Here is a 22,433-nt window from a genome sequence, read left to right as displayed (position 1 = left end):
AGCGTGTGTGAAATAAACCAGTGATCTCAGACCAGTACCTAGTGTATTGGTCTCAACGTCACAGAAACCACACTGCAGTTGGCACTAACAGGCAACCTCATTGGCAAACCCAGCAGAACCATGATGGGGAAACAATGGAAGATGGTTCTATCACAAAGGCATTAGATGGAGGCTCAGGAGAGTTGGGTTCAATTCCTGGCTCTGCAACGAACTCCCTATGTGACTTGGCAAGTCACTCAATGCCTCACAAACACCTGACCTCGTAAAACAAGGCTAATACTTCCCCCAGGAGTGCTGTGAGGATGAATGCATTAATGTTTTCCAGGAGCCCAGTAATGGGGCAGGGGGGACATAACAGGCCATGGAAGATGGGACGACACTCTCGCCTCTGGAGATGTACAGCCCAGGCTGTGGTAGATGTGTGTTGGCAGAGCAGTGTAGGGCAGCTTGTACAGCTGCTGGCTGTGCTGTAACTGTTCTTGTGGGCACAGGCAAATTTAGGCACCGTTTAGGCACTAATCAGGCACTTTCCCCAGCGCTACATATACTTCCAAAACTGTCCAGCGGCATGAACAGATGGAGCTTTGTTATCCTGGGCACTTCAAGAGATAACATCATGTGATCAACAGCTAATGTTTCTAACTGGAGCCTGGTGTTATTTGCTCAGGCTTTCCCTAATCTAGCATTCTTGTGTGATCCTTTCTATCCGCACTGACCACAAGTGTGGCCACCAAAGGCAGAGTAAGGTCAGACCTGCCCCCTGTGCGGGCCCCCAAGGGCAGCATTTCTGTCACAAACATCTCATCATCGCAAACCCCTTTCCACTAATAACATTTGGTCCTTGTGCAGGGTCTCCTCTCTCCGAGGATCAGGAAGTATTTCCTATGCATTCATTAATTATGCTTGACAGCATCCACGGAAGGTGCCAGCCCTGCTCTCACTGCCCAGACCTCTCTCCTACCCGTGTCCGTTGTCTCCTTCACCCACTTTGAAGGAAGAGAGGGAGGGAACTTGGCATTGACGACAACATGAGAGCTGGCCCATGTCATGCCAGGCTCCCTTCTCTCCTGCTGACACCCACAGGTTCCATTTCAGCTAGAGTGATCACATGGCAGTGGCTAACATGCTAAAGCTCCTCCCCCGACTAGGATTCTGTTCAGATTTCCGTTACATTTCAGTCCCACCATTTGGTGAGACTTTAGAAAATGCATCATCTCTTAGGGACAATTCAACATTTCCTGGGCCAGAAAATACGCAAAGAAGGGCTTCAGACAGCTGACTTAATTAACCCCTTTCTGTGCTTGCTCCAGTTAACCCGGCCCATGCTGAATATGATATGCCAGCTCCACCTAGGAAAACATGACCTGCCCCTCGGGGCTGATCCATCAGATAGGCACCATCATGCCAGTCACACAGACAGACATTTTAGTTGCAAGGCTGATGAAGACAAGGACATGGTCTGTTGGCAGCGAAAGGGTTAAACTCCAATGTGAAGCTCTCAGCATCACTCCCTAGCTAGCTCACATTTTGGAGATAGGACCGAAGCAAAACTCCTAGTGGCAATCAACCCTTTATATTAGGGCAGTGCGGACTAGTGGATAGGGCACTGAACTAGGATCCAGGAGACCTCAGCTCCGCTGCTGACCTGCTGGGTGATTTGAGACAAGTCACTTCACCCATCTGCCTTGTCTATTTAGGTTGTAAGTTCTTTGGGGCGGAGACTGTGTGTGTGTACAGAGATTAGCCCAAGAGACCCTAATCTCTGTGGGTGCCTCTGAACACAACTGTAATCCAAATAACGAATAGGAATTAAGATATGTATTCAAATGTTGCATCTTTGGCCAATCTACAGCAGATCTGTAGGTTTTGTAGCCATTTTTAATCAATGGATTCACTTCCTGCCAACCCTTTTCTATTGTAGGACGATACTGGAAGTGGCATTAGCATGCTTGGTTGGAGTGGCTTCATCTCATGCCCCAATAACATGGCTACATATTCAGTTCAATTTCATTTGACTGTTTGCTCTGCTTATGATGAGTCTTTTTTTAGGGAGGCCATCCCATCTGAGCTATATAGGGATATTCCTATTTAGAGAGATACTACCCTCGACAGCAATACTATGCCAGGCAGTATGACCTCCAGTGGCTAGAGCACTCAGGAAACCTGCATGCTGTTCCTAGCTCTGTCACTGGCCTGTGTGTGACCCTGAACAAATCATTCTCCGTGCCTCTGTTTCCTCATCTGTCAAATGGGGGTGGATGATACTGACTAGCGCCGTGCAGAGGACAGAACTCCATTTCATGAAGGCTTTTGAGATTTTGAAATTTGGCTTCCTTGCAAGCCAGAATGAAAAACCAAAAATTTCAAAATTTTCCAGGAAAGAAAATTCCAAACAAAATTGATTATGGGTCAAACAAAGTCTTTCATTTTTAAAAGACTGAAATGTGTTTAAGTTTTGACTTTTTTTTTTTTTTACTGAGTATTAGAACACAACATTTCAAAATGAAAAGTAATTTCAAAAACGAAAAATCATTTCATTCCAAAAAGGTTGAAACGGGGCATTTCAACATTGTCAGAACTTTTTATTCCAGTTTTCTTCAGAAAGGAAATTCCGGCAAAATCAACCCGATTTCATGAAGCATTTCGATTGAGTTGGAACTGAATATTTTGATGGAATATGCTTCTGTAGAAGTTTCTCTGTCCAGCTCTAATATGTGCCCCCTTTACAAAGCACTTTGAGATGAAAAGCACTATATTAGAATGAGGCGTTATTACTATTCCTACACACTACACCAGCATTGCTCAGCCTTTCCAGGTTGGCAAGCCTTTATCCAAAGTCAAAATTTTTCATGACTCTCTCACATTTATTATAAAAGTAAGAGTAAAAAAGTATCAATATGCAATGCCTCACAACCCCCGTGATTGCCTTTTGTGACCTCCTTTCCCCCCTTGGCAGTCACAATCCATGGGCTTTGAAAAACACTGCCCCACACCATCAGATAAATCAACCTGGGGTAGTTCACCAATACAGAATAATAGAATCACAGAAATGTAGGTCTAGAAGGGACCTCAAGAAGTCATCTAATCCAGCGGTTCTCAAACAGTGGGTTGGGACTCCAAAGTGGGTCACAACCCCATTTTAATGGGGTCGTCAGAGCTGGCATTAGAATTGCTGGGTCCTAGGGCCCAAGCCAAAGCCCCTCTGTTTCAGCCTTGGGTGGTGGAGCTCAGGTTACAGGCCCTCAACCTGGGGCTGAAGCCCTTGGGCTTTGGTCCCCCCTCATGGGGTTGTGTAGTAATTTTTGTTGTCAGTAGGGGGTCGCAGTGCAATGAAACTAATCCATCTCCCTGTCCTGAGTCAGGATTCAATATACCTAGACCATCTATGACAGGTATTTGTCTAACCTGTTCTTAAAAACCTCCAAAGACCGTAATTGTGCAACCTCTGTAGGAACCAATTCCAGTGCTTAACTATCTGTATAGTTAGAACTTTCCCCCTAATATCTAACCTAAATCTCCACTGCTGCAAACTAAGCCAGGAGACACAGAGAACAATTGATCTCTCTCCTCTGTATGACAACCTTTTACATATTTGAAGTTATGTCCCCCCTCAGTCTTCTTTTCTCAGGACTAAACATGCTCAATTCTTTCAACCTTTCCTGACAGTCATGATTTCTAAATCTTCTATCATTTTTGTTCTCCTCTGGACTCTCTCCAGTTTGTTCACATCTGTCTAAAAGCATGGTGCCCAAAACTGGACACTGTACTCCAGCTGAGACCTCACCAGTGCTGAGCAGAGCAGGACACCTCCCATGTCTTACATATGACACTCCCACACTAATACATCCCAGAATGACAGTTGCCTTTTAAGCAACAGCATCGCACTATCGACTCAGTGATCCACTATAACCGCCAAATCCTGCAGTATGGCTGCCTACCCACTTATTCCCTATTTGGTATTTGTGCATGTGATTTTTTCTAAGTGTAGTACTTTGCACTTGTCTTTATTGAATTCCGTCTTGTTCATGTCTGACCAATTCTCCAGTATAACACGATTATTTTGAATTACAATCCTGCCCTACAAAGTGCTTGCAAACCCTTCCAGCTTGGTGGCATCTGCAAATTTTATAAGCATACTCTCCCCAGCCCCATCCTCCAAATTATGAATGAAAATATTGAATAGTACTGGTCCCAAGACAGACCCCTGTGGGACCCCACTAGATCTATCCCCCAGTTTGACAGCAAACCATAACTACTTTTTGAGTGCAGTTTTGCAACCAGTTGTGCACCCATCTAATAGTAATTTCATCTAGACCTGATTTCCCTAGTTTGCTTAAAGAATATAATGTGTCAAAAGCCTTACTAGAGTCCAGATGTATCACATCTACTGCTACTTTAAATACTGATTTAAACAAAGGCAAATTTCCTACTGAGGGGGATGAGAAACGGAAGGTCTGAGGAGGAAACAACAGAAGCAAATAGTAGCAGAGACAAAGCGATCCTGATACACAATGTTCTAATAATCATATTACTAAATTTGCCTCTTGTTTTTTTTTTTTAAATGCACACACCTAGTGCCCCATGAAATATGTAGCAAACAACCGCGCCCATTAGGAAGATAGAGAGAGATTTCAGGAATTCTTTCATCAGGAAGCATGAGTAAGAAACAAAGTGAGAGCAAGCAGAACCCAGAGCGAGTGCTGGAGGCTGCACCAGTAGTGGAGGCTTCACCAGTACTGGAGGCTTTGGAGATGCCCCCCAAGAGAGGAAAGAACCCAAGGGGAAGTGGGGGGAGGGGTTGATCACAGGCCTCAGTGCTCACACATTTTCTTTGGTCCATGTCTATACTCAAAACTGAAACGGTTTAACTGTAAATCTATTTAAAACCCACTTACACTTGGTTTATCGCAATTTAGCTTAATAATAATCATACCACCCCTAACTCTTGCATAGTGCTTTTCAGCTACAGATCTGTCGATAAGGAATTGAGTTTAACTGCTATAAGCCAGGTTTAAAATGAGATTCAGAGTGTTCACAAAAGAAGATTTTGCCCAGATTTAACTAACTCAGTTAGACATCACACCCTCAGTTACATATAGACAAGACCTATTGGTGAGAAGTATTAGCGGCATAATCACATGAGACTTCATGATAATGAAATAGTTTGGGGGTGGGAAATCAGGCAAGGGTTAAATACTACTAACAAATAATAGTAATAATGCTGCATTAAATGAGAGGGATGGAAGTACTGAAACACGTGCCTGCTAGCTCCCTGGGCTCTTTGTGCGTTTCCTGTTTTGTGTTCTTTTAGACTGTAAGCTCATTGGGCGGAGCGCTCTCTCTCAATTTACCTAGCACTGTTAACTAGCTACCACAATATAAATAATTATAATAGATTCATAGATTCCAAGGCCAGAATAGACCACTATGATCATCTAGTTTGCCCTCCTGTGTAACACAGGCCTTCCCCAAAATGATTCCTAGAGCGTATCTTTTAGAAAAACATCCAATCTTGATTTAACAATTGTCAGTGATGGAGAAAACACCATGACCCTTGGTAAATTGTTCCAATGGTTAATTGCTCTCACTGTTAAAAATTTACATCATATATTAGTCTGAATTTGTCTAGCTTCAACTTCTAGCCATTGGATCACCTCTGTCTGCTAGATTGAAGAGCCTATTATTAAATATTTGTTCCCCATATAGATACCCCTTCATCAAGCCACCCTTTCATCTTCATTGTTCATTTAAATAGATTGAACTCCTTGAGTCTATTACTGTGCGCTATGCTTTCTAATCCTCTAATCATTTTTGTGGCTCTTTTCTGAACTGTCTCCAATTTATCAACATCCTTCTTGTTTTGTGGGCACCAGAGCTGGAGACAGTATTCCAGCAGCTCTCACACCAGTGTCAAATACAGAGGGAAAATAACCTCTCTGCTCCTACTCGAGATGCCTCTGTTTATGCATTTTAGGATCGCGTTAGCACTTTTGGCCCCAGATATACTTTGGGAGCTCATGCTTAGTTGATCCTGCTCCCCATATAGATACAGGGAATCATTCAACAACTAGCGAAGCCTCTTCCAGGGTGGAATGTGGCACTATGATCTGTATTAATTAACCTAATATAACACCAGCCCTCCTGTCCATCTGCAGGGACTGACCCTCAGATCTAAAAAGCAGGAGCCCCGACTGCTCAAATTACAGGAGCTTGTGCAGTTTGAGTGGTGGTAGCACTCTCATTAGCCACTAGAAGGAGACAAAGCATCACTCCATATTAGTATGGGTTACACCCACAGGTACCTGAGCGTGGCTAGGCACCTGGTATGCTGTGACTGCTGCTTAGTACACTAGTTATTATTCTCACTGTCACCTCATGCTCCCCATGTCTGCTTGTTGAATCCACCTGTTGCCTCTCATCACACAGTTAGATTGTAAGCTCTTTCAGGCAGAGAGAGAGAGAGAGAGAGAGAGAGAGAGAGTGTGTGTGTGTGTGTGTGTGCGTGCATAGTACCTAACACAATGCCCAATTCCTGATGGGCAGCCCGAGCCTTCCACTGACTTTGGTGAGTTCTGGATCAGCCCCTTAGCATGTACCACTCATTCTACTGTAACTGCACTCTGTTACTGAAGTGGCTGTCACAGCATGATGACTCATCTTTAAGAAAATTAGTGGCATCTTTCTACTCTAGATAAATGCAGGGAATTTACATGCGACACTCCCATCGAAATGCCAGCAATGGCTATGCATGTGAATCCCACACTTGGCCAGATGAAACTTTATGAAGCTTTCATGTGTGCATGGATCTTATAGCAAATTAGGGTTGCCAGTTTTGGTTGGGCGTATTCCTGGAGATTTCATCACACAACATAATCTTTAATGAAAGATGAATCTTTAATTGCTGGAGACTCCAGGCCAATCCTGGAGAGCTGGCAACCTTAACAGCAAATTTTAATAGGTGGCAGATGGCTCTGACTTCCTTTGAGGCTCCTGCTAGATCATTATGCAGGATAAATTCTTTGGCTGTTCTCCTGAGTGCAATGGCTTATTCCCCTGGTGCTCCACTGTTATCAGCCATGAGTTAAAAATCATTTCATTTCATGGCTTGTCCAGATTCAGTAGAACTCCACATAGCTTCTCTCTGGGAGCTTGTATAAAGCTCTGCCATACCTCCACAATAATGGATTTTCTGATGGGGCAGCATGCAGGGGCTGCTACCTCAAAAAACAGATGGGGTGTGATTGAATCTAGCCCTATAATGGGAGGAGAAAGGGAGGTAGATCTCACAGCATTGCGCTTTCTGACAGAATTTATGAAGCAACACAAGTGCTACAGTTCTCAAGGTGACCCCTCTGTCAGTCAGCTTCCCCCATTAGATCCTGTTCTAGGATCCTGGAGGTAAACTGCCAACTCCCTGGGCCAAATCCTGCTCTCATTTACGCCCACACAACACTTTGGACTTCAGAGAGGTTGCATTAAGTTGCAACCATAGTGCAGTGGTTTCAGGGGAGGTATGAACCGCACATAAAAAAGCCCTAAAGTGAACAGAACACAGGGGAGGGATAGCTCAGTGGTTTGCGCATTGGCCTGCTAAACCCAAGGTTGTGAGCTCAATCCTTGAGGGGGCCACTTAGGGACCTTGATACTGCTAGTGATAGCGGGGGCTGAACTCAATGACTTTTGGGGGTTCCTTCCCATTCTATGAGATGGAGATATCTCCATATATTATTATTAACTGGGGTTTATAGAGCACAGCCCATTCTCCAGCAATCCTAAAGCACTGCACAAAGAGATCCATCAGATATCAGCAGTGTGGGGATTGTAAAGAGACAGCAGCTGCCCTTGTGAGCTCAGCAGCAATTCACACATACACAGCCTCAGGCACTGGAACTGGCTTTAAAAGGCTTTACCTTCTACCTGGGCAGAGATGAACAGAGGGAACCTTGGATTAATCTGTCATCTAAATGACGGACCTCTATCACTGCAGCAGCCTTTAATGATACCGTGCTGTAATGCCAGCAGCAAGTCATAAAACAACAACATAGAACAAACTGAAAGCATTAGGTTAGGAATGGGCCTACAACCTTGTCATAGGTTTATTCCCCACTTTGAACTTTAGCGTTCACAAGATGGGGACCTGCATGGACTCCTCTAAACTAAAATCCTAGTTTAGATCTGGTTTTCGCTGCCACCAGTCAGTTTTTAAGTGTCTGACACACTCCCTGTTCCCCCAAAACTTTCCCTGGGGAACACAGATTCAAACCTGAATCTCAACACAAAGGGAAACAACCCATTTCCCCCCCTCCCCTCTCCTAATGCTTAGGAGAGATACCCGATTCAAACTCCTTGAATCAAACAAAGAGGGATTGCCTATCCCCCTTCCCTTCCCCTAGTCCTTGGGAGAGATACCTTGATTCAAACTCCTTGAATCAAACAAAGAGGGATTCACTTTTTCCTCCTCCCCTTCCCCTGAAAATCCAAACAAGGGAAGAAATCAATCAAGTTCTAAAAAAGAAAAGATTTTATTAAAGAAAGTGTACTTTTTTTTTCTATCTCTGTATTACCAGGATGCAAAAATACAGGGTCTAACTTATAAAAACTGGAGAGACTTCCCCTCCCTCCTCCTCAGAATAATCAAAGTAACAGCAACAGAAATAAAGAATTTATCCAGCAACACACAACTGCAAATACAGAAAGTAACTCAAAAGACTAATCCGCCTTTTTAACTAATACTCACTATACTGGATAGTAGGAAATACTCCAGGAGAACTTGGAGACATGTCTGGCCTCTCTTAGATCCAAAGAGAGCACACAGAGCAAACAAGGAACACAGACAAAGCCTTCCCTCCACAGAGATTTGAAATTATCCTGTCCCTTGATTGGTCCTCTGGTCAGGTGTTCCTCAGGTTACTGAGCTCGTTAACCCTTTACAGGTAAAAGAGACTTTAACCCTTAACTATCTGTTTATGACAAACCTGCTGTGGAATTTGAATCCAGGACTTTTGTCGGTGTGTGTGCACACATTAGGTGTTCTATATAGGGAGCTATAGCAATACAAACAGATGTGGGGTGGGGAGAGGTTATGGAAGCACATTAGGTGCATCTAAATACTATTGTCTGCACACACTATTGACTGTGGGCACAGAATCAGAGGCTGGAGCCCCAGATGCCGAACAAAGTCTGATTGTGAAGTGTGGTTCACACCCAGGCAAACATTTCATCAGGTCAAACAAGTGGAATGCGGAATGTGCTAACTGCAACTCCTTTGTTTCTATTACAGTTTAATGTCTTGACAGCAACATGAGTCTCAAAGGATCTACCAGCAGCCAGCCTGGCTCTGCAAAGTAAGAACCTGAATGACAAAGTTTGGCTGAATGGCTCATCCCCAGAAACTGCAATAGATTATTACCTGCCACCACAAACACATTTCCTTCCACTCCTGGTTCTCCCTTAAGGGAGGGACTCCACTTTCTCCTGCTCACTTACTTGGGTCTCCCCAGCTAGGGCCAGGGAAGATTCCACCTTGCCATGTCTCAATGCAGTCTAAACCAAACATGCTCACGCATGCCATCATGCATCAGGGCTTTGCCACAAAGCGCCATGTGGTTTGATCGACATTCTAGAGGGAAGAGAAACCTATGTCTGGTTGCCCTGTTTCTGTAGTTCTAGGGTTCGTTCAGGTGCCCACAAATTTCTATGGGGCAGATTCAAATTATACTCTGCCTGGATCTACAAAATCTCTCCCTGAAAGCTTCAGCCAACACTGGACAGCAGGGTGCATGTGGCAGTACACTACAAAACTCTGAGCTGCTGCCTGCCCCAGGAGGGGGGAACCAGGACACAGCTCACTATCCTGGCTGGCCCCATTGCTATAGCACCCCCTGGCATCAGGACGTGGCATTGCAGGGTACTTTGCTGCTTATGCCCCCTGTTGACCACCTGTGCTGGCCTCATGATGCCCCCCCCCGCACCTGGTCCCAGCAGAGTTTCTCCTATGCTGCTTCCTCCCTGCCACAGGTCTCCTCCACTACATCCCCTTCCTCAGGGATCTCCCTGCTCCTCACAGGCCCTACCTCATAGTCCCCCACAGGAACCTGACCTGTTCCTTGAGTTGTGTCCTCCAGCCTAAGTTCCCCAGGCACTTCTGAGAAAGGAGACTCTCCTGGCTCCTCTCTGAATGGAGTTCACAGCTCTGTTTACGTAGTCCTCTCTCTGATCCCTCACAGCTGGGACCAGGCATTATAATTAAGTCTCCATCACATTCAGCTGGGGAATAGCTGTCTGGTCACAGGCAAGGCTGAGCCCGGCTTGCCTTAAAGGGCCAGCCAGCCTGTGACAAAGCCTTACAGACTAGAAGAGACCAGCGGACGCTGGGAGAACAAAGAGAGTAAAATGGGTGATGGTCAGTGGTGGAAGATCCATACATCTGTTGTCTTAGGCAGAGGGTCTTCTGCCCTTTTTGGTCTGACCTGCCTGAAGGGAAAGCCAGTGGGCTACTCCTTGGAGTGAGCGAAACCTCAAACAGGAGTAGGTCAGATCCCCTCCCCTCACAAAAATTAGATCTCTCCAACAGACTGTGCAAACATGATGGCATTCGAGCTTCCTGCAAGGCATCCCAGCTTGTTGCAATTGGAGGCGTCACTGGAGAATTGGTGTCAGTGACTGATACTCCTCCAGCTCACCAGACAGGGTCCTGATAACTATCTCACTTACACACTAACGCAAGCTGATGTGAAAAACTCATTGCCATTTGCCATTAAGCTGGTTTGAAAAGCCTGTTGCCGTTTGCCATTCAAGCACTAGACCAGATCAACTGGTTACCATCGGAGTTGCTCAAATGAATCCAGTAAAAAAAAAACAACCAAAAAAAAAAACTTTTTGAGATTTATTGTTTATTTGCTCCTTTTCTTTTCTTTTGCAGCAGCAGCTTGGGCAAAGCAGATGGTGCTTCGAGAATGAGTGCAAAAGATTTATACGGTAAGTCACTGCCACTGATACACTAGGCTGCTGCTGAGATTTGCCTGAGTAAAGACTGCCAGGTTCAAACTGGTAGAAGGGAAAGCTGAAGGCATCGTTATTGCATGGTTCCTCTTCATATCTCATGGTGGGACAGTGTGGGGCAGTTGTGAGATGAACTGACATGGACACATCACAATTCACCTTTAAGGGGCTTCTCACTTTCCAATGAAGCATCCAGTAGAAGAAGCTACTGCAGACAGGATGCCAGACTAGACAAGCCATGGGTCTGTTCCAATACTGTTTCCTATACTTCTCCCTGCTGAGGTGCTATGTGGCAGGAAACAGGCAGACGACATCTGTTTTCCTATACACCATGTTTATAGCAGGTTTTCATGACATGGTGGCAGAAAGGCATATATGTTCTCTCTGCACTAGCGGTCATGCCATTGCAGCCACTTAGTGCAGCCACTCTGATAGGGGCTGCCACTCCCATATTAATTTTGCTAGTGTTACAAGCCTGTGCAAAACAGACACACTTCCACAGGATCCCTAACATTCTCTGGTTGATTTAGCAAGATAACCAGGTTCTCAAAAGTGCGAAGCTAAAAAAGACTGTTGTGAGCAGGTTAATGATTATACTCGCTAATTACTCAGTACACCATGAAAAGTCAATGCCCTCTGAAGTTTTCAAAGAGAGAGTTTACAAGGGATCATTTTCTAGAGGGCAAGAAGAGCTTCAGATGAACATGCCGGGCCAGATCCTCAGCTGGTGTAAATTGACATTGCCACATTGAAGTCAATGGACCTACGTATAAAAGCATTGTATCATCGACATTACTGATGGATCTCAGCTGATTTACACTAGCTGAGGATCTGGTCCACACTATGTAGTGATTGCCTGAACAAGCATCGGGAGGAGGTGAGATGAGAAATCTTCTCCTCCACACAGTTCAGCTAGGAGGATAAAAGCTCCTTAGTTTGGGGTACTCTAGATGTGGTCTGGAAAGCCTTCTGTGTGTAGAATTTTCATTGACTTCATTAGCCGAATCCGGCCACAGGTACGCAACATTAGTTTTGTGAGTGCAGTGTGATGGGTGCAGATATAAAAGCCAGAATAGAACAGAACAGGGCTTTTCTGATTTTGCTTTCCAGCTGCAAAATTACTAAACAACCTTGTGGAATTCTGGCAATTCTTCTGTTCTAGGTTTTTGTAGACTATCAAAGCATTCCAGCAGCAATTCAATGAGTTGCTCAGACTTGATTAGAAACTTGCCTTTGCCTACTGGTTGCCTGAGATATTTTCACTGTAAGGTGATCGTGGTCACAGGCGGGGTGCCTGGGATATTTGTCGCTCTACAGTGACCTCCGTTGCAGACTGGTTGCCTGGAGATTTGTCACTGTAAAATGACTTCAACCTGGGATAGTGTCACCGTGAGTGACCTCCTTGGCTGAGTACTTAGCTTAGCGGATAAAGTGTTGAACAAAGTAATCATTAATCATTTAGATTAGCTGCAAGGGACCAATACACAGAAGTAAAGGGAGGAGATAAATTCAGTGCTATTTGCACCACTCACTGACTATTTGTGGTCTAATTTCTGTCTGGGGAGAAAGTGCAGGGGTTATTCTATTGGTCACTTGTCTGGCGATTAAATAACATGTGCTTGAGTGGGCACCAGAGCTGGAGACAGTATTCCAGCAGCCCTGCTCCAAGCAAGAGCACGAGCACCCCGAGCACGCCATCGCTGCTTCACTTTTACTGCCTCCCAGGGTTGCGGCGCCTAAGCTGATTGGCGCCACAAGCCTGGGAGGCGGGAAAAGTGAAGCAGCCACATTGTGCTCGGGGAGGAGGCGGGGCAGGGGTGAGCTGGGGCGGGGAGTTCCCCTGTGTGCCACCCTCCCCACCCTTACTTGCTGCAGGCGGCCCTCTCCGCGCTCCCCTGCCCCAGCTCCCTCCGCCTAAATGCCGGCGGCAACCGGGGCGGCCAAAGATCTGGCTGCTGCGGTCGCTGCTGGAGAAAATGGTGCGCCCCCCCCCCCAAATCCTAGTGCCTTAGGCGACCGCCTAGGTCGCCTAAATGGTTGCGCCAGCCCTGCCACCAACCATGTGAATGCATCACAGAACTGAGACTTCTTATTAGGTAATCAACATGTGGATGTTAAAATACTGGCTTTATGCCCCTCCATAGGGACACTGGCAGCTCTAAAATAGCTTTACTGCCCACAACTGGAGATGGAAAATAAGTAGCCAATGGTTTGGCAAACACTCCCAAAGCGTCCATACTCTCTGTAAAACAAATTTGTTCTCAAAAACAAACGTCAATCACAACACTTAGGTGAAAAGTGCCTTGCTTTTTTGTGAAGCTGCCCCAAAAGCAATTAGGGTGATCATATGTCCCGATTTTATAGGGACAGTCCCGATATTTGGGGCTTTTTCTTATATAGGCTCCTATTACCCCCCACCCTCTGTCCCGATTTTTCACACTTGCTGTCTGGTCACCCTAAAAGCAATTCTTGTTACAAATTCACCAACACTGAGAGGTTAAATGACAAGTACTGGCATCCCACAGCAGGCCTGTGGCAGAGCTGGGAATAGGATCCAGGGCTCCGCCCTCCCAGCCCCCTGCTAGACTACACTGCTTGTATATGAATGAGGTAAGCCTTCTGTGTGCTTACTTTTCTGCCAAAAAACCCTCAGTGGTTGGACACCTACCTGTCTCTCCCACTTTATTGACCCGTATAGGCAACACTTTATAAATGTCATTTAAGATGTCAGAGGCGCTGTACCCAAGTAAATAGAGTACTGAACTCAGACTTGGGAGACCTAGATGCTATCTGTGGCTTGGCCAGCAGCCTGCTAGATCATCTTGGGCAAATCACATTACTGCTCTGTGCCTCAGTTTCCCTGCCCGTGAAATGGGGATGATGACAATGACCTTCTTTGTAATTCACTTTTTAATAGTAAATCTCAAAACACTATACAAAGGAGGCAAGTGTTGCGTTAACCCTCTTTCTTTTTGCATTTAGTTACCTTCAATCTGATGGGGATTGAATAGGCTGATTCTAATAGCACTAAGAAGAATTTCTCCCACACATCCATCCTCATACCCTATTCACTGACGAAATAACAATAATTATTAATAATAATAATAATACAAAAACCAACCAAACAAAATCCCGAGGTTAATGCAACATTAAATGTTAGAATGTAAGAACATAAGTGTGGCCATAGTGGGTCAGACCAAAGGTCCATCTAGCCCAGTATCCTGTCTACCAACAGTGGACAGTGCCAGGTGCTTCAGAGGGAATGAACGGAACAGGTAATCATCAAGTGATCCATTCCTGTCACCTATTCCCAGCTTCTGTTGTAAAATCAAACACTCAAAAGTCAGGAAATTCTGAAAGTTACATTTTCTCCTACAATGTAAAGTTGGCCACCTGCTCATCCTGTCTGCCTAGTATGAATTCCTTCACGTAAGTTTACATTTAAGAGGAAGGATTAGGGTGACCAGATGTCCCGATTTTATAGGGACAGTCACGATTTTGGGGTCTTTTTCTTATATAGGCTCCTATTTCCCCCCATCCCCGTCCCGATTTTTCACACTTGCTGTCTGGTCACCCTAGGAAGGATAGGAAAAGAGAATACCATGTGCAGAATCACTGGTACAATCCAGCTGCTTTGCATCACCAGGCATCCAGAGTATACTAGCAAACCTGGCCCTGTATATGTGCCTTGTGTGTGAACAGTTTATGGTCAGCATCTCCTTCAGAGTCAACTAGCATAGCCGTGCCATCATCAGATGAATGATCCCTCACCCAGTTTGCATGAACAGAGGGTGGATGGGTTGCTCCCAGCTATTGGTGAGCTTACCTCCAGGTCATCATGGGTACCACAGGGTCATCACTCTTAAAGAGTAAAACACAGTCTCTCCTTTGCTCAGCCCCAAGTTCTGGAAGGGTCTCTGGCCGCATTTATAGAACGCACCTTGGCTAGCCAGACAGCAGGTAGAAGGACAGATAGCTATCATGTTGCTGCCTTATTCAACGCACAGGGCAGCCAGCTGAATAAATGTTAATGTGCACCATGAATAAATAAAGCTGCTTCTCTGCTTACTGGCTTCTGTTCTGAACCTAGATGAAAGGGCATTGAGGGAAATCCATTGTATTCCTGGCAATCCCTAGAGAAAGGCTGGGAAGGAAGTACTTTAAAATAATGAGTAGTTTACACAACAGGCTTATTGCTGTCTTTGTGGTTGCATTAGCCAGCAGCCTCCTACTGATCTAAATTGTTTTCAAGGCTTAATAAATAATACTGTACCCATTCAAGGGTTATGCACTGAACCCAGGGGAAAAAGGATCCTAAGATAACTGAAACTAAGGGCGGGGGTCTCTCTATTGACTTCAGTGGGCTTAGAATCAGGCTGTAAGAGAATATTCTAGTCTATATAAGTACTTATACTGTGATCATCTGAGCACTTTCCAGTAGTACATTAAGCAGCATGACTCACATCAGTCACCCCTTCCCGATTGGCTGTACACTATACTGATCTACTTGTGCCTAGGGAAGAACTAACTAATGCCTATAAAATGGAAGGGGGATTTCACAGCCTGTAACTGTGCTCGCAGCAAGAAGTTTCTGTGCTGTCTTATCATGGAGTCCAAGCTTTGAGAGTGCTGAGCACTTTGCCTGCTGCAGATTAACCAGCTGATGAAACAGTTAACTTGAGGAGTGACAGCCTGGCAGCCGTGATCACTCGATACCAAAAACAGTTTGTAACTGAAGAAAGGTTTCTGGGCTGTAACAGAACACTGGGCAAGACAGGCCCAAGTCATTCCCACCTGCCTGGCTTAGGCAAATGACACCATCTGCCTGGAGGTGCTTTGCTTCAGGCAGGGGTTCTCAACCTTTTTCTTTCCAAGGCCCCCCCCCTATAAAGCTCCACGGCCCACCTGTGCCACAACAACTAGTTTTCTGCAAATAAAACCCAGGGCTGGCATTAGGAGGTAGCATGCAGGGCAACTGCCCGGGGCCCCACACCACAGGGGCCCCCTTAAAGCGAAGTTGCTCAGGCTTCGGCTTCAGCCCTGAGTGGCAGGGCTCAAGGACCCGAGCTTCAGCCCCATGCAGTGGGGCTTCGGCTTTCTGCCCTGGGCCCCAGCGAATCTAATGCTGGCTCTGCTTGGCGGCCCCCCTGAAACCTGCTTGTGGGTCTCCAGGGTGCCCCAGACCCTTTGTTGAGAACCACTGGCTTAAGGCACAGGTTGGTGTGCTGTAGCCAGGAGACTCTGAACAGGGGCAGACTGCACCCAATCTATAGTGATCCATTGGCAGCACAGTTTCCATGGAGAAGTGCCACTGTAGGATCCCTGGCACATAAGAGACCTCATGTCCTCATTGGCTGAGTGGAATGTACTACAGGTCAAAGATTAAATTACAACCCGACCGATCACAGACTGGTTTCCACAGCTACACAGCCACAGTATCCAGAGCACAGCTGATTTCAGTTATCCAACAGCCAGAGCTCTTTGGGAGACTTGAGTTCAATATCTGAGCCTAGCAGATAGTTGCATGGGCTGGGAGCTTTGCAGAGGGAAGTGAGTGATTTGAATTGGAAAGAAGGTTTGGTTGAGTTGGGTGTGCATGAGCTAAGGGTCAGCTCAATTCGTATTTGTGCCTCTCCCTAGACAGAGCAGAGCGCAGCAAAGTGCTAGATAAGTGGCAGTTGCTGGTTCTCAAGAGCAGAACAAAACGTTTAATGGGATCATCAAGGTCATGATTCTGCAACTGGCTGCCTACATGCAGAGCCCTGTGCCCATGTGGAGCCCAGGAGTCCATTTGCATGGACCAGTTTTCAGGATCAGGGTTCTACTGAATAACTGCACAGTCCTATAGTCATAATCTTTGTCCTCCCCCTACCCCAATTTTGACTGCTTTTGCCCCTCACTTTGAGTGTGTCTACTCTGCAATCTGCGGTGTGACTGCAGCATGGGTAGGTGTGCCCACTTCAGCACAGTCCAGCAACGTGAATACATAGCCATGGTCCCTGGTGTGCTTGAACAGCCCACACTGCTGCATCCACGCTGCTGGTTTTAGCCATGCGAGCGCTGGTATGTCTACCCTGCTGCAGCCTCACTTTGGATTGCAGTGTAGACATACTCTTTGTGTCTTATGTGAATTTATCTTGTACTCTCCTCTGGGCAGGGATTGTCTCTCTATTTGTTCTCTTGAGGAACCTAACATGCTATCAGACACGAAAATAATGACGTCAATTCCAGCTCTGTTATAAACATGGGGTGGGGATGAGAATCAGTGTTCAACTGGTGGAACTGAACAAACAGGCCATAAAAGAAATGACAATTTCTAACATCTAACAGGGGCTGATAAACAGCAGCATAAATGAAAATAAAGGGCCCAGTTGATCCTCAGCTGGTATAAATTGGCATAGATCCATTGACATCGGTGGTGTTACATGCATTCACACCAGCCAAAGCTCTGGCTCCAAAAGCACAAAGCTCTAAAAATTGCCTTGAAACTATCTTTTTCATAAAGCTGGGTAGAAAATAGCCATTAGTTATTAATTAGTTAGCATGCTGGACCAAAACAAGGGTGATTATTCAGCATTAGTTACTGGTTATCTCCTGTATAGAAGCATGGGCTTGTTAATTATTTCAGCTGAGCTACATGTGACATTAACATGAATATAAATGGATAGACTGCGACTGCGCACATGAAATATTTCCTCTTCTCCCCCCGCCCTGAAAATTCCACATCTTTCACACTGGTTTAATATGTGTACTTAACCTCTGCAATGTAAGACAAAGAGCATTGATTCAATAAACAGAGCTCAACCAACATTTTTGTTTAGTGGATTTAGGCCATGATTCAGGAAAACACCTAAGCACAAGCATAAGGCCATCCCAGTTCAGACGTAACCGACACCGTAACCGACACATGCACTACTTGAACTTAAGCTCATGATTAAAAGTAAACCACATGCTTAAGCCCTGTCTTGAATTGGAATGCTTTTCTGAATCAGGGCCTTAATTTGGCTCCCAGTTTTGGGTCCCAGAGACCACCAAAGAGCAGACTTTGATAAATTACTATTCACATTAGCAAGAAATCTCTCCCCATCCCACAAAATGAACGCAGCTCTCAAAAGTACACTGGCTATTAAAAGCCTTGGAGACTTAACCTAATTTCTCACTCCAGCTCATTTATCTCCTCGGGCCCCTTCTTTCCTGGTTATTTGCCCTGAATGGTGATGGGTGGGGAGGTGTCAGTGAAGTACATGCTTAAGTTTGCTTCCAATAGGTACAAGGAAGAGAGAAAAACATGCCTCTTTGTGATCGTACACTTATGAGAGGATTCGTGCACTTCCTGTTCAGCAGTGTCTAGTGGGTAGAGCACTAAAAAGGGAATCAAGACTCGGTACAATGTGTATAGTGGGGGTGCTGAGAGCCATTGAACCAAACTGTAAACCTGTTATATAATGGAAACCACTTAAAGCCAGGGGTTTGGCAGCACCCCCAGTTCCAGCACCTAGGTCAAGATTCCAGGATTCAGTTTCCTTTTCTGTCACTGGACTTGGGCTAGTCACTTAATATTTCTGTATGCCTGTTTCTGCATCCATAGAGGTAACTGTCACAATTCATTAACTTGACTGGGGGGAAGGGGTGGTATTTCCATGAATAAAAAGTCAGTATACACACTGCTGCATACTTTTGTCATCATCATTAAAAGAACTGGGCTGCAATTCAGGCTATAGTGACTGAACAAACTGCCAGCAGAGGTTCTCTGTTGAAACAATCATTTTAAAGGAATGATGTCAGAGGTGTAACACCATCATTAAGTTACATTCCAGGGTGTTGTAAACATTTGTCCCAGAGCGTGGCCAGCCTGAGCACAGGGACTGCTTCCTGAATGTGCCCCCTGGGGTGCAAGTCAACCCACGGGAGGCTGGGAGAGGGTAGAGCCATGGGGCTTACACTTCTCACTTGGGATCCTGACTGTCCCCCTGGGGCAGAGTCACTCCACACTGCCCCCAATGCAGGGCTGTGGCTAAATCTGGCTCTTAGTATCTGGGAAGTGCTTTGAGACCCTTGGGCACAGGGCACAATTAAAGTAACAACATTGTCTCCAGTGGTTCCCTACCCTCTCGTTATGATTGACATGGGTAGTTTTCTGGCTCCATATATGCCCCCACCCCCAGTGCCTAAAGTCTCTAGCCAATAAGATGCTGTTCATGTTCACCTTTATGGGTCTGAATATTTTAGTCTCACTATGATAATTTCTGCCTAGCCCAGTAAGAACAATACTCAGGAGGAAGAACGCAGCATTCTCCCACCTGCTGGCCATGCAATTCCTACCTCCAGCTCTGATCAGGGGTCCAATGGCTAGTGCACTGGTCTGGGAACCAGGAGACCTGGGATGCATTTTACCAACCTGTTTGCATCCACTTGGCAGCAAAGAGTCTGCTCCGATCTGCAGCAGGCAGCTCTCCACTCTGATCAGCATTCAGAGCTCTGCATTGCTTAGCCAAGTCACTTCAGCTCTCTGTGCTTTCCTCCCACCCTTTATCTGTCTTGTCTATTTAGACTGCAAACAGCTTCAGGGCAGGGATTGTTTCTCACTATGTTTGTGCAGTGCCTGTCACAATGGGGCTCAAATCTCTTTTGGGGATGCTAGGCTGAGGCCACAGGTTGCCCATCACTGCTCTACTGTGTGTAAATAGTAATCAAGAGGACAGCCTTTTGAAGCTGTGCCACTTAAACTTTCCCAGGGCCTGGTTGCTGTGTGTTTATGCCCCCGTGGAAGTAGGTGCTGGAGCTGATCTGGTCTCATGGAGCTGTGCCACTGGAATGCCTGAGGCACTAATTCCATCTTTCCCCACTGGCTTTGAATGACTACATTGTTCATATCAACGTCTCCGGCTGTGCCACTGCAGTGTCTCTCTTCATGTTTCCTTTCCTACCACAGATCCCAGCTTCACGTTACCCCTTGTTTTCCCCTGCTGCAGTGCAGCTCTCCTCTTACTGACAACCTTTCCTCTTAAAGCCTCACTCACCCTTTCCTTTTTCCCTACGCCATCTGAAAATGGAGCTTTTTGAAAGAAGAGGGCAGCATCCTTTCGGCCGTAATCTAGCTGTTTGCCGGTGGTGGGTAAACCTCCATGTGTGTACTCAGTTCAGCTCCCATAGGCTTGGATAGGTATCTGAATGCACCCAAATCCATGGACATCACCCTGCTGCCCCATTATTGGTATGACAGTAGCATCTCTATGGGCCCTAACCAAAGGCCAGGGACTATGCTAGGGACAGACAGGGTACAAGAAAATAGCCTCTGTCCCAGAGAGATCACTGTGTGAAGCAGCGGAGTAGCTGCTGTTGTGAAGTAAGGTTGTGGGAAATGGCGGGAGAATTCAGACAGCAATGCAGGGCCCTGAAAGGTATGTCCACACTTACCTCTGGAGCAATCAATCCAGTGGGGGTCCCCGTCTCCCGTCGACTCTGGTACTCCACCAGGGGAGTGGCAGCAGTCAACCTACTGCAGTGAAGACACCACGGTAAGTAGCTCTAAGTACGTCGACTTCAGCTACGCTATTTTTGTAGCTGAAGTTGCGTAACTTAGACCAACTTATCTTGCCCCTCCCCCACACCCCCAGTGTAGACCAGGCCTGAATGCTGAACAGAGCAGAGAGCTGCCTGCTGCAAGCAGAAGCAGACTCTGGTTTCTGTGCTGCTAGGTAGAAGCAAAGTGTGTATTTGTTTGACCCAAGTTCTCCTTACATTAATAGGGAGAGCACCACACAGTCTAGGACATAAAAGAGCTTTCTGTGCTTCCCAGCCTTCTCCCTCTCCCTCCCTCCCCCCAATACCTTTCTCCAGCTTCCCCAATTGCAAACAGGTCCCTGCTGCTCCCTCATGTCCCTCACCAATGTGCTCCCTTTTTAGGATGGACATGGGTAGCTTTCTGGCTCTGTATGCCCTCCCTAGAGAGCCTAATGTCTCTAGCCAAATACAATGCTGCTCACTTCCCTATGATCCAAATTCTGCCCTCGGTTACACACACCCAAATCTCACTGAGTTGCAGGCGTAGCCAAGGGCAGAAGCTGGCCTGCTGTTAATATTCCCTAGCGGGAGAGAGGGATCTGCGTTCTAACCCCCTCTCTCCTGGCCTCTGGCTGGCTGCTTTCTTCAGCCTATGTGCGTTCAGCCGTGTTCCACAGCCCATTGCTGCTTGTCTCTCTGGAGATGCCCCAGAGCTCCTGAGATCTGCTGAAACCTCTAAAGGCTGGTGGTTGTGGTGGGACAGCTATCCAGGCTGATGTGAACCCCAGAAAGTATTCCTCTAGCTCTGATTTTTTTTCAAGCCAGTCCATCCATCCTATTGTTTCATCTTGAAGCCACAGTCGGATGATATTAGGTCAGACTCGCTGCTGCGGCTGAGATCTGCTCAGCACAACAGGTTGGGGAGCTCCTTAATTCTTTGCCCAGAGTTGCCCTGATCACTGCCCTGACACAGGCTAGAGCAGCCCATCAGCTGGCAGTAGTCCCCAAGGGACCATTGTGACTACATCACAGATATTCAGGTAATGATGATTGGTGAAGTGGACTTGTGAAGTTGTTCTGACTCTTGCAACACCCAGCTTTGATCCCCAGGCTTCTCTTCTGCACAGTTCAAAGGGGAGTGGACAGGATTTCTTTCCAAGGTTTTATAATCGTACAAGCAAGACTTTTTTTCTCATTGTAACTTTTAAAAAACAAACACTGGCTTTTTTACTGAAATGAAAAGTATTGGGAAAATATTCATTTTGGTCAAAAATTTCCTTCTGTTATTTTGCTGTTAAAACAAAAAACATTTTTTTCAATTCAAATTTTTGTTTTATGGTAAAAACATTCAGTTTTTGAAATATTTTACCAAACCCCCCCCCCCCCAAATACTGAAAATTGCTTTCAAAATTAAAAATATTTGTTTCATTTCCCCCTCCCCCCCCCATATAATCCCTGGAAAATGTTTGTGGAAAATCTAAAAAAAATAATATTTTGAATTTTCTTGCTAAAAAGTAACTGGCATTTTTTCATTCAGCTCTACTTATAAGACAGGAGGCTGTCTCTGTTCCTAAGCTTACATGACCAAGGATGTTTTTTTCACTGGGCTGCTTATTCTCTAGTAAGTTATTTTCCCCCACTTGGCTTCTTGTCCCCAGGCCACAGCATGGGGTGCTACTGTAAATACTGCCTTCCATCCTTGCATGCTGTGACAAGTTAGAGGCAGAGGTGCAGTGTTATTGATTGAACAAAGCCCTTGCACAATCAGGAGGCTGGCCGTGTTTTTATTTGCTCTCATAGAGTGGGTTATATCTGCATCTAATAAAAAAGGAATATGAGTCCTTGGAATTGCTCTGGTGGTAAACACAAAGCATGAGGAGCAGGAATTTAGTTATGAAACTCCAACTAACAGCTACTGACATGCTGTC

At 45.8% G+C, this 22,433-nt stretch overlaps 1 protein-coding gene across 2 annotated transcripts in view; it reads left to right on the top strand.

Annotated features, from left to right (window-relative positions):
- EPS8L2 (EPS8 like 2) overlaps positions 1–22,433 on the top strand; it is a 107,720-nt gene that overhangs the window by 20,017 nt on the left and 65,270 nt on the right. For both annotated transcript variants that reach the window (XM_045012689.1, XM_045012691.1), the window contains exons 2-3: positions 9,281–9,344; positions 10,922–10,977. In XM_045012689.1, the coding sequence (XP_044868624.1) occupies positions 9,301–9,344; positions 10,922–10,977 (100 nt within the window). In that variant the 5' untranslated portion in view covers positions 9,281–9,300. The remainder of the gene's footprint in view (positions 1–9,280; positions 9,345–10,921; positions 10,978–22,433) is intronic.

The sequence above is a fragment of the Mauremys mutica genome, chromosome 4 (assembly GCF_020497125.1).
Source record: "Mauremys mutica isolate MM-2020 ecotype Southern chromosome 4, ASM2049712v1, whole genome shotgun sequence".
NCBI classification, from domain to species: Eukaryota; Metazoa; Chordata; order Testudines; family Geoemydidae; genus Mauremys; species Mauremys mutica.
This window is presented reverse-complemented; position numbering and strand designations above follow the sequence as displayed.